At 36.3% G+C, this 16,958-nt stretch overlaps 1 protein-coding gene across 2 annotated transcripts in view; it reads right to left on the bottom strand.

The window, feature by feature from the left end:
* Positions 1–16,958, bottom strand: part of itpr3 (inositol 1,4,5-trisphosphate receptor, type 3) — a 98,874-nt gene that overhangs the window by 4,739 nt on the left and 77,177 nt on the right. Inside the window, exons 48-57 of one of the 2 annotated variants that reach the window (NM_001313811.1) lie at positions 16,486–16,572; positions 15,930–16,007; positions 15,287–15,479; positions 13,267–13,389; positions 12,797–12,969; positions 12,544–12,708; positions 10,352–10,541; positions 4,603–4,686; positions 4,150–4,268; positions 3,908–4,073 (exon numbers count right to left, since the gene is read on the bottom strand). In NM_001313811.1, coding sequence (NP_001300740.1) covers positions 3,908–4,073; positions 4,150–4,268; positions 4,603–4,686; positions 10,352–10,541; positions 12,544–12,708; positions 12,797–12,969; positions 13,267–13,389; positions 15,287–15,479; positions 15,930–16,007; positions 16,486–16,572 — 1,378 coding nt within the window. Of the gene's footprint in view, positions 1–3,907; positions 4,074–4,149; positions 4,272–4,602; positions 4,687–10,351; positions 10,542–12,543; positions 12,709–12,796; positions 12,970–13,266; positions 13,390–15,286; positions 15,480–15,929; positions 16,008–16,485; positions 16,573–16,958 lie in introns of both variants that reach the window. The other variant, XM_017357380.3, reaches the window with a different exon arrangement.

Raw genomic sequence — 16,958 nt, 5'->3', positions numbered from 1 at the left:
TTTTTACATAAATTCCAAGTCAAGTTTTTGACTATTTTAGAGACATCAGGGTTGATTTATATCACTCATATTGGCAAGAAGCTTTGATGTATTATTATTGTTCCCATAGCAATAAAACAATAGCAACTATTTAAAAACAGCAATATCTCTACATCGGAACATCGTAGAGGCCTGGGTATTGGCTCATTTGACGAATGCTAGCAAATGGTACTTTCTGTGTACTATGTATGATACTATGTATTATCTAAGTGCAATAACATTAGCTAGAATTTGCTAGAAACACAAGCTAATAACAAGCTCTAATGATTTTGTGCATTCATATCATAAAATAACTTTTGTACTGAAGGAATGCTGCCGAAATGTGGCAGGAAATGTAATTAATTGTTGTAAAAATATCACTGAGCAAAATAATTAAAATATTTAGGCATGAAAAATAAGCTTTTGAAAAAATAAATGTTATTACCTTTGTATGTACAGTATATACAGTTATAGGAAAAAAAGAAATAATAATGAAAAACTTCAATTTCTTTTTACAATTCATAGCTGTGTTTGGGTAAAATGTAATTGTTTTATTCAGTACAAAGTTCTTCCAAATGTAAAATATGGCATGCCAAATTTAAAAAAGTTGCAGAATTTACATGTTAAACTTTACATGTTTATACAACTCAATACCAATGTTTTTACATCAGATGAGTTTAGAAAACCAGTATTTAGTGGACTAGTCAAAAGTTTCAATCACAACTGAAAGAAAAGTTATCATACCTTTGTAGAATTAAAGGTCACCTATGTTGAAAAATCTACTTTTCAAGCTGTTTGGACAGACATGTGTATAGGTATAGTGTATAGACTCACATATTGGGGTGATATAAACACACATAGTCCTTTTTTTTTCTCAATTTAACAACATAAAAACGGTGGACCAATTGGAGCGGTTTTCAGATCGACCGCTACTTGACGTAGGAGTGCGGTCCCCCCGCCCACCAATATCGGTTGACAGGCGCGGCCGTCACCTAAGGGTGGAGCCGAACCCGAATACGGTATTCGGAAAGGCACGAATAGCGTGTTTTTACGAATACTTATTTCGAACAAATACTTGAAAAATTATTTGTATTCGGGAGCAAGAAAAACACTATATCAAAAAGCTGCGTTTCCTCCTGAGACCACAGTGCGTGAGTGAGAGCGAGAGAGAGCGAGAGAGAGAGAGAGAGAGAGAGGGCGGGGCGGAGGTAAAAGGTCTCTGGCACACGCTTCTCCACAGCAGCAGACGGAGAAGGCTCGGCTGAGCAAAAAAAATGCTTCTCTGCATCACTATTTTGTACCTTAATTGGGTTCCAGATGCAGTTTATAAACTTGTAGCGGAGTTTGTTCGGGATTTTCCATTACGCTGCATTTTTGAAGTTTGCAATCGGGTGCTCTGTTTACGCAACTTTAGCTCTGTTAGCGCGGTAATTTTAGACAATAGACTGTTGACAGAGTAACGTTAACGTTTGTTTATAAAGGTTAAAACGATGCTTTTGCTGTTGTGTCGAATAGTATGCACTTATGGGAGTTATATGGTACGTCTAAATAACTGTCTTTTGCAGACAGCAAGATATATGCTATAGGCTAGTTAACCTTAGCATAGCTTCCCGTCACTTTTTATTAACTTGAAACTCCTCAAATACATTTGGGCACCATGAAAAAGAATGAGACTGCTGCTGAGCCATTTCTTAGTCCTCCACCAGTAAAAAAAATAAAACTTCATGTTCTTTGTGGAAGCATTTTACAGTCAGTGGTGCTGCAGATAAAACAAAGTGATACTGTATAATGTGTGCAAAAGTGAAATCAGCAGAGGCAGAGATATTAAACATCTGTCAACATCTTCTATGCATAATCATTCATTTTCTTTTCGGCTTAGTCCCTTTATTGATCTGGGTTTGCCACGGTGGAATGAACCACCAATTTATCCAGCATATGTTTTACGCAGTGGCTGCCCTTCCAGCTGCTACCCAGCACTAGGAAACATCCATACACTCTCTTTCACACACATACAATAGGGACAATTTAGCTTACCCAATTCCCCTGTATTGCATGTGTTTGGACTGTGGGGGAAACCGGAGCACCCGGAGGAAACCCACGCCAACATGGGGAGAACCCAGTCGAGGCTCGAACCAGCAACCTTCTTGCTGTGAGGCGACAGTGGTACTCACTGTGCCACTGCGCAACCTTCTATGTAATGTATTATCACATGCACTAAAAGCATCCTCTCCTGATACTGTCTGTGAACCCCCCACAAGCATCAATCCCTTCAATCAGCACAGCTATGTTCTGCTAAATCCTCCACAAGCACCAAACCATCAACACAGCCACATTCTGCCAGATGACAATAGCAGGGCTGTATCTTTTAGTATTATATAGAATACTTTTGTTCTGCCAGATCTCCCAGGCAGGGTTTTATTTAGATTTATTTAGTTAATATTAGTTTTTGGAATTCTGTGCATTGGAAAGAAGTTCTTTCAGAAGAAGAACAGTTTTTTTTTAATATTATTTGTTTTTATTCTGTCTATTCAGTGTCCTTCAACAAGAACGGTGGTGGTGGGGTTCATAATATTTACAATGGTATTTTATTAGTTGTTGGTTTAACCATGGATGAGATAATGGCTTCTATGTTATTTTCTTTTCAATGACATTTCTTGTCACATGTTCAAAAACAACAACCAATATTGCATATCTATAATTTAGATAATGGGTATAATTAAACAATACTTTCACTATAACGTAAATTAGAAGTGAATTTTACTCGAATACAAATACAAATACAAATACAAATACAAATACAAATACTTTTCCCCCTTAACAAATACAAATACAAATACAAATACCGGTTGCTCCGCACATCCCTACCGTCACCATATCCTTAGTTTGTCGTTTCATGTCCGCCATTTTCAGCGTGAGTCAAAGCAATATGACTAAAGGAACACCCTTGCTCTATTTTTAGATGTAAGACTCATTGGGCTCAACACAAGATCAATTTTCTCCACATTATAGCTTTATTCAGAATTATTGTTTGTACCTTTTGGTAGGTTTGCAAACGTGTACTTTTCATTGCGTCTACCTTAAACTTCAGCCGGTCGCATCACAGAAGCTTCCTGTGATCTTAACTAGGTGCAGCTGGAAAAGTGCAAGCGTGTTGCCTCATGTGCACGTCTCTCCATTGGAAATAAAATCGCCGCCGACTTGGGGCGCTGTGGTGTTTGCCCTGGTGGAGGCCTGTGTTTGGAGTTCTGGAATGCATGGCGCTGCTCGGCGCGATGATTCGGGACACTTCATGTTTCTGGCGTGCCACTGAGAGTCTCTGGTGTGCCGTGTCGCGGCTTCGAGCAGCGCATTCGGTGCCTCAGTCAAAGTTAATTCAGTGTGCGTGGTTATGAGTCTCGGTGTACAAGCTTGGCACTTGAAACTAGCACACAGTTGGCTGTAAAACTATACAAAGACACAAATGATTTTGTACTCTCAGCTTGGTCTTTGTCCGAGTCGTACATGTACGGCTGAATGCTGATCATCTCACTTACAGTATGCTGCAGCTTCTCTCTGTCTGCCTGTCTTTTGCCAAATACAGAGTGGTGGAGCTCTTGGCTCCGCCCCCTTGTTACATTGGGCGACAAGCCGAAACTAATTTTCATGTGAAGCAACACGCCCCCAGCATGACACTTTTGAACACATTATAATAAAAACATCTACAGTAAACTGTGTGTTGAACTGAACCTAAACTGGCACACTCAGAAGAACCATACTATTCATATTAAATCATAAAAAAGGGGTAAACTATGTGCCCTTTAAACAATTATTAACATTTTACTCAAACTTGAACCTAATAAATCCAGAAAACATTTATTAATTATGTTTTAGAAAAATTATGATATCGTACCACAAATGAAACAGGTGGTCTTCAGAACTTCTTCTTTCTTCTGTTTTTCACTACGCAGGTCAGCGAAGGTGTCAATAATCACACCAAAAATCAAGTTGAGAACAATGATGATGACAATAAAGTAGAAGAGAAGGTCATACACCACACGAGCGGGAAACAAAGGCTCCTGAAATCCACACAACACTGTATCAGTTTGCTTTGATTTTGCATTTATATACAGAATACGGTTGTGTTCACCATACATTCTTAGATGGTTTGCGCAGAACATCTCCTACACCTCCTCCATTCCTCAGCCCATGATTCAGCACCGTAATAATACACATAAGAAGGGTGTCACATGCTCTCTCAGTGTTGTCTTCATCTTCTGTGAGGACATAAAAACAGCAACTATATAGCAACTATAGACCATTTCAATGTGGCGATGTCACTGGCCAATGAAGACTTCCTGCTTGTTACCAAACAATTTCAATACTGTAACAAGAGGCAAATTAATGATATCTTAATGCTAAAATGGCTGCCATAACATTATTTATCAATGTGTGGAGCTTTTTGGATTCTTGGAAGCTATGGAAATTCAAAATGTAATACAGGAAATACATTAGGACCACTGTGATTGATAACAATCTAATACCAATTCTAATAATGCAATTCTACAAGTAAAATAATACTAAAGATGTTATTAATTTTAAGTTCACCTTCAGCTGGAGCAAGGAGACCAGTTTCCTCTGTGCAGTCAATTCCATCAGAACTGCAGCTGCTCATAAAGCTTTCAGTATCTCCTGAGAGGACAAATCACAATTATGCCATTGAAATGTCACTGTTTCATAATACAAGTTTACTTTATTTAAAGGGATCATGCACTGAAAAATTGAGTTCAGTGTTTTACAAAAACATCCTGTACATTTAATAACTCAAAACCTTTTTGTTAGTCTAAAAACAGCTTATATTGAAGTCGATCCCCCAAAACACACGTTGTGGTTTAAGCCACTTTATTATGCATTAGTTTGCAAACTGGCAAATACAGCTCAACAAACACAGAAAGCAAAGGATAAAGACGCTCTGAAGCAGAGCTGCATGATTAATTGTAAAAAGATAGCGATCTCAATTCGACCCCCTAAATGATCTTAATCCAGCATTTCAACGATTCTGCCAATCATTTCAAGTTCAGGAGAGAAGCAAAGGTGGCTGCACAAGTCTTCACATTGTTATACGTACAGTATATTGCTCAGCAACATGGACACCTCCAAATGATGTTGAAAGAGTCACATGCTGTATTTATAACGTATAATTCACCCCAAAAACATCAGTTTTTCAGTTGCAACTGCGAAATGTCGTGAGCTGACCGTCAGCTGTCACCACAGAGGGCGGGTGGGTGCATGTGAATGAAGTCTACTTTAGTGAACAGAACCTGCATAGGCTGTGAATAACAGGTAGTAAAATTGTAAACAACATTCAGTTTGTGGCACAGAGCGATCATTTGGGAGTATTTAGCAGTAATAATAAAACCAAATGCACGCACATCATTTAAATAATCATATCGCATTTTAGTGTTCTGATTACGACAAGCATTTGATCTGTTTTTCTTTCATAGCGAACACAGAGTGTAGTGCATGAAAATAAATGTTTAACAGTGTCAGTATACCTACTCTAGCCTATATAATGCTGAATATTATGCAAGAGGGAATCAGATAATGACAAATGTCTGATTTTACCAGTAGACAAATATTTTCTGATAATGTTGTAATTGACAGATGGCAAGCGTATGTCCAAAACATAATAATTCAACATCAGAATTATGAATAGTTGTGTTCTGATGTTATCACTTTACTGTGCAATAATGACCAGGACAAATTTAAAGTCTGTTAAAGTCCATCGTTCCAAGTCTATTCAAAATTGAGCATTTTAACCAACAGTAGAACTACACATAGCCTATTGCTGTTTTACAATACGTTCGAGAAATAACAATAATAATAGCCTACTCGTATTAACCTTTATCTTACATCTATAGAATCATGAGAAAATTGTGATCTTTATTTTAAGCAAAAAATCACGATTCTCATTTTAGCCAGAATCATGCAATTCTACTCCAAAGACAAACAGAAGAGCTAATTGGTGAAAAAACAGTCCTTGCATTGCCTTCTTTCTGATCGCAACATTAGGAAAGAGTGGATGACTGTGTCAGTAAGTACTTGATGTCTTGTTCACTTTATTTTCACCGCAAATTTATTTTCAAATAAGACACAAATCGATTGCTTTTCACAAAGATAAAAACAAAAAGATGATCCTGTTCAGACTGTATTGGATTTGACAATAATATGTGAAAAAGTTTTTGTAGGTCACACTTTATTTTAAGGTGATGTAGTTGCAGTGTAGCCATTCGTTTAACTATAGAGTAATCCTAGCAAGCATTTTTTTGTTTTTAAAAGATGTCTAATAGAAGTCTAAACATAGTCGTTTTGGCTAAAATGAGGCTAAATTTGGGCTGTCAGTGAAAGTCTAAGAGACGTCTAAGTATAGTTTAAAACTAGACTAGTCCTCAAATAAACAGAAATGAATGACTTTGATCACTGATTTGATGACTAGTCCAGTTTTGGGCTATTCTTAGATGTCTATTAGATTTTCTCTGACAGCCCACGTTTAGCCTTGTTTTAGCCAAGCTGTCTACGTTTAGATGTCTATTAGATGCCTATGAAACAAAAAATAGTTTTCTGGGATATTAATGAAACACTATGGGCTCTATTTTGATGGTCCATGCGCAAAACGAAAAGCGCAGAGCGCAAACGCATTCAGGGAGTGTCAGAATCCATATGTGCTAATATGAGGACGGGAAAATCCGCTTTGCGCCGTGGCGCATGGTCTAAAAGGGTTGAGTTTATTTTCTTAATGAGTTATAGGTGTGTTTTGAGAATAAACCAATCAGAGTCTCATCTCCCATTCCCTTTAAGAGCCAGCTGCGTCGCGCCATAAGCACATTTGCTATTTACATGACGTAAAGTAAGTTCACTTTCGCTTTTGTTCTCGTGGATAGGGAAACCTTTACGCAATTAGCCTATACATAATTAATTTCGTTTGTTAAGCGCAAAGATTTATTTTAAAACTATTTCTAAATTCAGTTCTAATTTTCAGCAAACAAATAAATGAACAATAATAACCAAGTGTGGTCAAAATACTGAGTTATTTCCAAATACACCTGCTATGCCCCATATGGTCTAAAACCTGACAGTTGGACAAATCTAAGCTTGTTTTTAAAAAACCAATTATAACTATGGATATAATAAATAATACTGCTAATAATAATAACATTATACAAAAGCAAATTGAATGAACTGAAAAAGCCTCCCGAGATGAAGGATTCAAGGCAGTGGTTTTTAAATTCATGTAGGCTAGAAAATAATATGTTTTGTAATATTTTAATTCTTTATATTTATATCCTATATATATCCTTATTATATCTTTTATATATATATATATATATATATATATATATATATATATATATATATATATATATATATATATATATATATATATATATATATATTAGGGCTGTAACGATACACCAAACCCACGATTCGGTTCGTATCACGATTTTTGACCCACGATTCGGTTCGTATCACGATTTTATTTTTTTTTCATGTGGGGTGGGAAAAAAAAAGATTTTTAAAACTATTTTTTATTAAATAACATTTGAAAAATCTTTATAAACTAAAAATCAAAGAACAATATTAACTATGCAAATTATTAACAATATAAATAGCCATATATAAAATAAATAAATAGCCAAAGCTATATACTTCTGGTTTCTTTGTAACAAAATATTGTTGAATAACCAAACAAAACTAAACCCCATTGTGTAGATGGTTCAAGCATGTTGAAAATTATTTTTCAATCAAGTTCTCTTACATAGAAAAACTAAATTAAATAGCTACTAGGGATGCTCATTTCGTTAATTTTGCTAACCGACAACCGCCGCTCATTAATCAGTTATTAACGGTGAACTGGTCAGATTACTATTAATTTTATATTAAATAAATTTACGTGTCTATTTTGTGTCTGACACATTAAATATTGCATTTTATAATACTGATTTATTTTTATATATTAATAGCGGAACAGAACAACAGAGCATCTTCACGCACCTGCAGTGTTTAGCACAGAAGAGCAGAATAATCTAAATAAAATGAATTAAATTAAATAGGACTGCCCTAAATTATTTTCACTTAAATAATTAATTTATATTACAAAACGAAAATACTGACTGATTATTTTTAATAACCGGCATAGGCTGTTTTTTCCAATCATATGTTTTTTTCTTTCGTCAAATAAAAATAGCTGACTTCCTCAAATTGCTCGCTTCATGGAAAATATGCATTTATTTAATGCCCCGCTGTTATTATTATAATCACAAAACCTTTTACATTTTTAATAGAAATCATTATTTTAAAGAATATGTCCTGATATAATCTATGGTTTCCTCTCTCTCCCTCGCGGTTCAAGTGCGCGCGCTGCGTGATGAAAAGACAGCAACAATGACTTTTTGTTTTGTTGTTTAAATATGATATTGCATTAATCTGCGTACATGCTTTAAGCTGTAAAATAAAAAGTAAAGCCTATTTGTTGCGTTTATTACGCAGATCCAGGTCAACATAAGCGCTGGTTTAGCATCAACAGGTTGTATCAAACAGCAATATTCTTCTTCCATTTTGCTTCTTTGGTAAATGTGTCAGTAGGCATGGGTTATACATTATGGTCCCGCAAATTAAGTATGTCTTGCAGTTAAACAAGTGGCCGAAAACGAGGCGCACCTCACTGCCTTTGTTGACAAGGAAAAAAGAAGAGGCGCGGTCCTCTTATGAAACGACTGAATCAGCTGGGTATCGATTGTGCAAAAGTGTTGCTGTCTGTGTTGTTACAATTGTAATATTTAATACTATTGTGATATTCAAGATATGTATATTCATACAGCTCTGGATAACTTAAAACAACGATTAGACCATCAGAGCGGTGTTAATGCGTCCTGAAGTAAAGCGAAACGGCTATAAACTCCAGCAAGATAGAGTGATTATATGCAGAGCCATATACCTTTATCTCTAAATAAAGTATAACTATAGAAACTGTGTTCATCTTAACTTAAAGCTTCGTCGTGTTTTCTGACCTCACGCACCTGTCAGTCAGCACTCTCAAAGGTTCAAACAGAAAGCGCACAGCACGGTTACAGAAAAGTTTGCGCTGTTACCTGACATCTGGTGAACGCCCATCCCTCTCTGCGCATCCACATTAACAGTGTGAGCAAATCATCGTATATGCGCTGAAAATCCGGCCGCTTTGACAGCATTGGCAATGTTTCTGGCGTTGTCGGTTGTCAAGCGGAGTTAAGTTGGTTTTGTTTTTGATATCCCTGACACATTCAGACGGTCCCTTACTAAGAGCTCCGTGCGAGCTCTCCCGGCTAAATATTGCGAGGGCTTAAACGGAGCAGTGCTTGTAATGTGTAACGAAAAAAGGTGTTAATTAGCTTAACTTTTGCAGGCACGCGTGACGTTATTGGAAAGGTAGTCACGGGGTGTGTCGCGATTCTCCCTTATCACACCGCGACACAGGATCGTAGATCTGAGTGTCGCGATTTCGATTTTATATCGTGTATCGTTACAGCCCTAATATATATATATATATATATATATATATATATATATATATATATATATCCTTAATATTTTTATTTATTTTTCATATGTAAAGATATTTGCGTATTGCTCTAAATCTTGTGTGTATTAAGCAGTGTGTAAGCGAGGCGCACAACTAACGCGCTCTGCGCCGGACTTTAGACCGGGTTTTATCTGGTCTAAAGAACAGACTATTACAGTTTCTCAAAATAGCAACACGCCAGCAATGCACCAAAACACGCCTGCTTTTTTAGACCAGAACGCCTATGGGCGCACATATGAGCGCAAATGCATTTGTTATTTAAAAAGCGTCAAAATGACCCTTGCGCCGAGCTGAAAGTAGCAAATAACAATTGCGTCATGCCTTGCGCCACATTGCGCCGGGTGTATGATAGAGCCCAAGTATTTAAAAACTAGTATTTGTTATATAGTTGGGGTTAGAATGTGGGTTAGTTCTTGTAATTCATTGTAATTCTGTAATTGCATGGAGCATATGCAAATATGTCACCTTAAATTACAGTGCTACAGTTTTTTATCATGTGTTCATGACAGCTGTCTCTTATTATGGATTGGCTGATATGTACAGAATATTTATGTGTTTGTTAACCTAAATCACGGCAGTGTCTATCTAAGAAGGATGCAGGCTGTCAAAAATAAATGCAAGTGGACACACATGGTTGTCCTTTTAAACTTTTGAAAAATTTGAAACATTCTGTACTGTTCCAATCATACCACTGCCTTACTGCAACAACCATCTGGATAGGACTGTAAGGAATTTTACCTGGAGCTGGGCTAGCAAGGTGGTCGACTTCCATAATGAAGTCATTCCTGAGGAAGAGAAAGCCGACGATGGAGAACAGGTAGACCAGAATGATGGCCAGGACAGCAGTGAGGAGAATAGAGCGGCCGTTACGGGTCACACTCTTGATGACGTTAAACAGTGTCTCCTCACGGTAGATCAGATCAAACAGCTGAAGAAGGTAAAAGAGGAAAATGAGGTGAAGAAGAGGATAGGTAGAAGATCATATAGTGTGCATTTAAGTCATACATAGTCATGTCAAATTTCCTCTTGTGAGTAGCTAAAGTGTTTCAATTGTATTTATTCACCAATAGCATTTATTACCCACAATTGGTGCTTTTTTGTGGTTTAGAAATATTTTGTTATAGGTTTGTGATTGGTTCGTTTTGTTTCCTGGCTTTTGCTTTCTTTTTCTTAATAGGTGAACCATTATGAGCAGGTGCAGCTAATCTTACTGCTTATTTAAGGAGCAGCAAAGATGCGTATGAGAGACTTCATTGGAGGATTGTTTACGTTTGACTTCCTTTGGCTTACCCTCCGCTTATAATATATAACAGATTAAAACAGTTGTTATGTGAATTTGTTGAAGTAAAAAAAGCCCAGAGTGCTTGCCCTGCCTCTGGGCTCTTCTTATTGGCTCACTGCTCTAGAACTGAATGCAAATTATTGGTTAGTATCAGCCGTCAATCACTCAGTCAATGCCTTCTGCCTTCAGATGACAGGAGCTACAACTGTGAAAATGTGAAGTTGTACTGAAGATGAGGAAATGAAAATAACAGATTTACCTACAGTTACTAATAATGGCACATCTTATTAGGGATCATGTGGTGAATGTTAATCCACCATTTACACTTTTCCAAGAGTGGATAAAACACATCCAGTGGTTTCAAGTCCGCTTTGAAAAATGACTAAAGCCATTTACTGTAAAGTCTGTGGGACGGGGTTTGCAGGTAACAGCGTTTGCTACTGGATCTACACATTTTAAGCGCGAGAGGTGTTGTATAATCCTTCATTAATCCTCACGGTGCTGTCAGCCATGCAAGCGACAGCTATATGTAAAATTTAACAGAGCTCATGAAAATACCGTTATTGCTATTAAGATGACATGCAAATAATAAGTTATATATCATAATAAATGTGGGGCGGGGTGATGGGTCGCAATGCCGGCTCAGCATCGTAAAGTTTGTCGGCCATTGGCGATGGACAATGGCATCATCTATCAGCACAACCCTAGTTCCCTTCACCTGCTGTGTGCTTGAAAGCAAGTAACAATCTATTTTCTACAAAACTAAAAAATTAAAAAGGTATTTTGCAGCATTTTAAATTGTTTACATTTTTATATTTTATATTTGTTAATCTTTTTTTAAAAGATTGACTAAATTTGTTTTATTTACCAGCTTGGAAACAATTTACAATATGGCTGTATTAGTTAATGCATTAGTTAACATGAATTAACAGTAAATATTTTAATGTGTTGTTTATTAAATTAGTTAATATGAACTAATGGTGAAAAACAACCTTTATTTATCACATAATCTCTGTTAATGTTAACATACTCATATTCTAATGCACCTTTTTACATTATCAGCCTATAATTAGTTTGTTTACTTACACACACACTAATGCATTTGTTCATGGATTAGAAAACATGAACTAAAAATTAACAACACATTTATTCAGCACAACTACATCTGACATGTAAACTTATCATATATTGAGGAGGTTATTAATTCATTATTTACACATTAGTTAAAATAGGAGTAACACATTAGATAAGGTTAAAGTAGTGTACACTTCACAATAAGGTTCATAATTCCATTAACAAATGCTTTAAAAATGCTTTGTTAGTGATAACTCATAGTAATAAATCGTTATTGACCATGAATAACATGCAAACTGAAGAAAGGTTTTCTGGTTAATTAAACTGTTATTCTTGTTTGTTATTTTGGGGAAATAAAATGGACTTTAATTAAGGACTTTATTTGATATTTAAGGTTTAAATTGAAGAAATAATTTCAAAACTAAAACATTTATATATAATATAAATTTCTTTACAGTCACACTTGATCAGTTTTAGAAATCTGTTTATAAATACATGTTTAAAGTATTTAAAAAACAACCACTTATATAAGTGTATAAGTGACTAATAGTGTATAGTAATTCATGACACCCACCAATATGCTGTAGAAGAACTCATGGACAAACAGCCCCAGACTGCTGGTTAACACGTAAGCCACATGATACAGGAATTCTACATCCATTACCATGGCTTTATAACCCATGATGAAGGTGCCGTTGTTTCCCACAAAGCTCACCAAGTACACTATCTTATTGATGAGCTGGATAAAAAAAGACAACATATTTATTTGTATATAAGCAAACGTGTAGTATTGTATAATACAAATCGAATTTTACTTTAAGACTTACATTGAGAGCCCCCAGCAAGAGGAGTGTCGGACCAATACCGAAGTGATAGATGCAGCGCAGCGTGATGGCAACGGTCAGTGACTGAAACCCATATCGCTTGAATAGCAGGCCTAAAACAGCCAGTCCAGCAAAACACCAGAATCCCATGAGCAGAAGAGAAGAGTCGATGCTACCTGGAAGAACAGGAGACGTGAAAACATACATGAAAAGACAATTTACAGCCCTGTTGTCCCCTGGAATTAAAATGCATTTTCATCAGTCTGATCAGAACTGGACGAGGCTTCATACAGGTGTAAATGGGGTCTAAAGCATTTTAAAGATTATCACAAATATACATATTGGATCTGGTACATTTGAACACCAACAAAAGACGTGATAGTTATTGGTCGTATTGTTCAATTTATGGTCAATGAAGGATTACAATTTAAATACGCCAAAGCTACCAGAAAGTAAAGCACATATAAACTTACCAGAATGACCAGAGTCATGAGGGTAAAACAAAGCGATGATAAGATTGATGAAAACAGCCAGGTTGAAAGATATGGTGCCCCAGAGAGACATTCTGCGAGAGAACCAGTACAGCACCGGCATGCCTAAAACACAACAAAAAAACAATCACTGAATAATAAAATGTGGCCAGTTTATTCAAACATTAAAAACTTTGCCAGTCTTCGAAACAAAAATTAAGGTATTTGTAATGAAACCTAAGATGTTTCTGTCTATCCACTGAAAGTCCAGGTAAACAAAACTTAAATTATCCAAATGGTTGTGAATTGCAAAATAAATGTACAAGAAATTAACTCTTTAATTTTTATATTGTTAATAAATGGGATTGTTTATTTAATGAATATATTCAATTAAGAACTTTCTTCACATAAATCATACATATACACAATTAGTGAACATACTGTGAACAAATATCCTTTCAGTGGAGGGACAGAAAACCTTTAATAAAAAAACTTAAATAAATAAATTAATTAATTAATTAATTCGAGTAAATAGCTCAATCTTACTGCACACCATCTTAATGTGATTTAAATTCTGTCATCAAAATGATTTGAATAAATTACCACCTACAACTGTCTCTAGAGCTGTGGCGTAGAATTGTTCAAGAAATCAATTCTGCTCCAAATCTTGGATTAAATTAATTTGGCTAAATTACCACCTACAACTGTCTCTAGAGCTGTAGTGAAAATTTGTTTGAGGAGACAATTCTTCATAAATTCAGAGACTCTGTATTGTCTCTTGAACTGATTCTGAGCTCATCCTCTTTAACAGTAGATGGTGCTGTAGACTAGCTTTCAACCATACAATCGATTGCTCCCAAGAAAGATTGCTTGTGTATTAGACTGGTACTGGGTTCTATTAGAAAGGGTCCCTTTTCAATCTTCATTTCGAAGGGCACTTCTACCGACCATGGTATTTTTCAATGACCTTCGTAAGGCGAGATTTGTAATTGGGAATGCACTGGGAGACTTTCAAGTTGGCTTTTATGTCATGAGATTAATGTAAACACAACTCACTATGAACACTCTTGTAATTCAGTTGAGTGTTTCTAAACTTTAATTTTCCTTCGGCTTAGTCCCTTTATTCATTAGAGGTTGCCACAGCGGAATGAACCGACAACTTATCCAGCATATGTTTTACACAGCGGATGCCCTTCCAGCTGCAACCCATTACCGGGAAACATCCATACACACTCATTTTACACACATACACTATGGCCATTCATTTATTAATTTTCTTTTCGGCTTAGTCCCTTTATTCATCAGGGGTCACCACAGCGGAATGAACTTATCCAACATATGTTTTATGCAGCGGATGCCTTTCCAGCCACAACCCAACACTGGGAAATACACTCATGACCCATACACTCTTGCATTTACACACATACACTACAGCCAATTTAGCTTATTCAATTTATCTGCACCTCATGTCTTTGTACAGTGGGGGAAACCGGAGCACCCGGAGGAAACCCACCTGAACATGGTGAGAGCATGCAAACTTCACACAGAAATGCCAACTGGCCCAGCTGGGACTCAAACCAGTGACCTTCTTGCTGTGAGACGATCGTGCTAACCACTGAGCCACCATGTCGCCCCTTTTCAATCGTTATTACTGATTTTTTTTATTTAAAAAAAAAATCGGATTCAAGCTGTATAAAGGCCACTGTTAGAAACTGAGCTCATAATCAATACAAGAGAGAATAGCAAAGCATTGTGAAACTCTCAAGAGCTGATTTCTCAATCCATTTTTTATTGTATCTCTACAATTGCATGTCCAAACTACACACACCTGAATGCAGCACATTTATTTTTTATTACTGATGGCCTACTTAGTGGCAGTTTCTAAGATAGTGTTAGTGTGGAACTGGTGTGCAGTTATGAAAACATATATCCAATATTTGCATTTTCTGCACAAGTTAAATTTGTAGTTTTGGATTATTGATGCATTCAGCTCAAACCAATGGACTTCATGCCCAGCACTTACTGCGAAGCTTTTTCTGCCATTCCATCTCGTTGTGGAGGAAGGAGGTCTGCTCGAAGAAGTTTGTGACTTTGCTGCCCTGCTCGTCCTGCTCCGTGGTGGTGAACACTCGAAACTTTGACTCCTCCGTAAGAAACTCACAGATAGGGTGAACAGGAAACACAATCTGCTCCATGCTGCGATCTTCACGAACAATCTGCATGTGATACACCAATAGAAAAACACCTTACGGAATATCAGACTCATTTAAATCACTAGATGAGCAGAAATTACAATAACACCAAGGATTATAGTGCAAAGAAATACTACGCAGAAAAACCAAAAATTATTCATACCGCTCACATTAACACAGTTTATTTACTATAGTATAGAAAAGAACTCAGAATAATGTCAGATAACGTCTGTAGAAATGTACAGTATGGAAAGAATTACAGTATGAAATTAAACAATCAAAGATTACTTAACTTCCTGTTTGGTTTTAGTCCACTGTTTGAATAATTGTAGGTTGTAATATGTGATTTTGATTGGCTATACTGTCTTGCTGTAAATAAATGAACTATATTATCCTGCTTCTACTAATAAAAACATGTCAAAAATGATATCAGAGGTTTGACTGCATTTATACTGTAATCTACACTGTCTATACCTCAATCTGAGCAGTTTGACGGTCGTAGTGCTCTAGTGGATCCTCCTTTTCCTCCTCCTGCTGCTTGTTCAGATTGAGCTGCAATAAAAAAGCCAGAATAAAATACTGTAATGATGAAGCATTCTAAAGGCTATATTGAAAAATCATTCATTCATTTTCTTTTTGGCTTAGTCCCTTTATTATTCAGGGGTCGCCACAGCAGAATGAACCACCAACCCACCTAGCATAAGTTTTATGCAGCGGATGCCTTTCCAGCTACAACCCAGCACTGGGAAACACCCATACGCTCTTGCATTCACACAAATACACTACGGCCAATTTAGTTTATTCAATTCACCTATAGCGCATATCTTTGGACTGTGGGAGAAAGCGGAGCACCCAGAGAAAAACCACGCAAACACAGGGAGAACATGCAAACTCCACACAAAAATGCTAACTGACCCAGCCAGGGCTCCAACCAGCGACCTTCTTGCTGTGAGATGATCGTGCTACCCACTGTGACACCATGACACCCATATTAGAAATCTGCTTCATAAATGTCAAAGTCGTAAGTTACCATAGAGGAGATGCTTTCCTCTTCTTCCTCTTTTATCTTCTTTACTGGTTTAAGCAGTGTGAGTAGCACTTTGTTGTGTCGGGCAAGCTGCAAAAAAATAAAGAGCAATGTTAAAACTTTATGGTGCTTGCACTTTAAAAGGCACTAAAACAGCATTTAATAATTATTAAATAATAAAATTTCAATTTTTGATTTCAAGCAGTTTTGCAATAAATGTTGAAATTAAAATTAATTATGAATTATATTTTGTAGATGTTTATTTACCTAATAATATGTAGCAAATGAATGATTTCTGAAGGATTGTGCAATACTGATGGTGAAAATTTAGTTTAGTTTAGTTTGAAATCAAAGATATAAATGCAATATTAAAAAATCTCCAGACAGAAAATAAAAATCCAGCTGTTTTCTGTATTTTATGTTATTTTAAATTAAATTGAAATAACACCTAATTAGTATTTTTGTTTATCACTTTT

Source organism: Danio rerio, chromosome 8 (genome assembly GCF_049306965.1).
Source record: "Danio rerio strain Tuebingen ecotype United States chromosome 8, GRCz12tu, whole genome shotgun sequence".
NCBI classification, from domain to species: domain Eukaryota; kingdom Metazoa; phylum Chordata; class Actinopteri; order Cypriniformes; family Danionidae; genus Danio; species Danio rerio.
The sequence above is the reverse complement of the archived record's forward strand: the minus strand, read 5'-3'. Positions and strand labels throughout refer to the sequence as shown.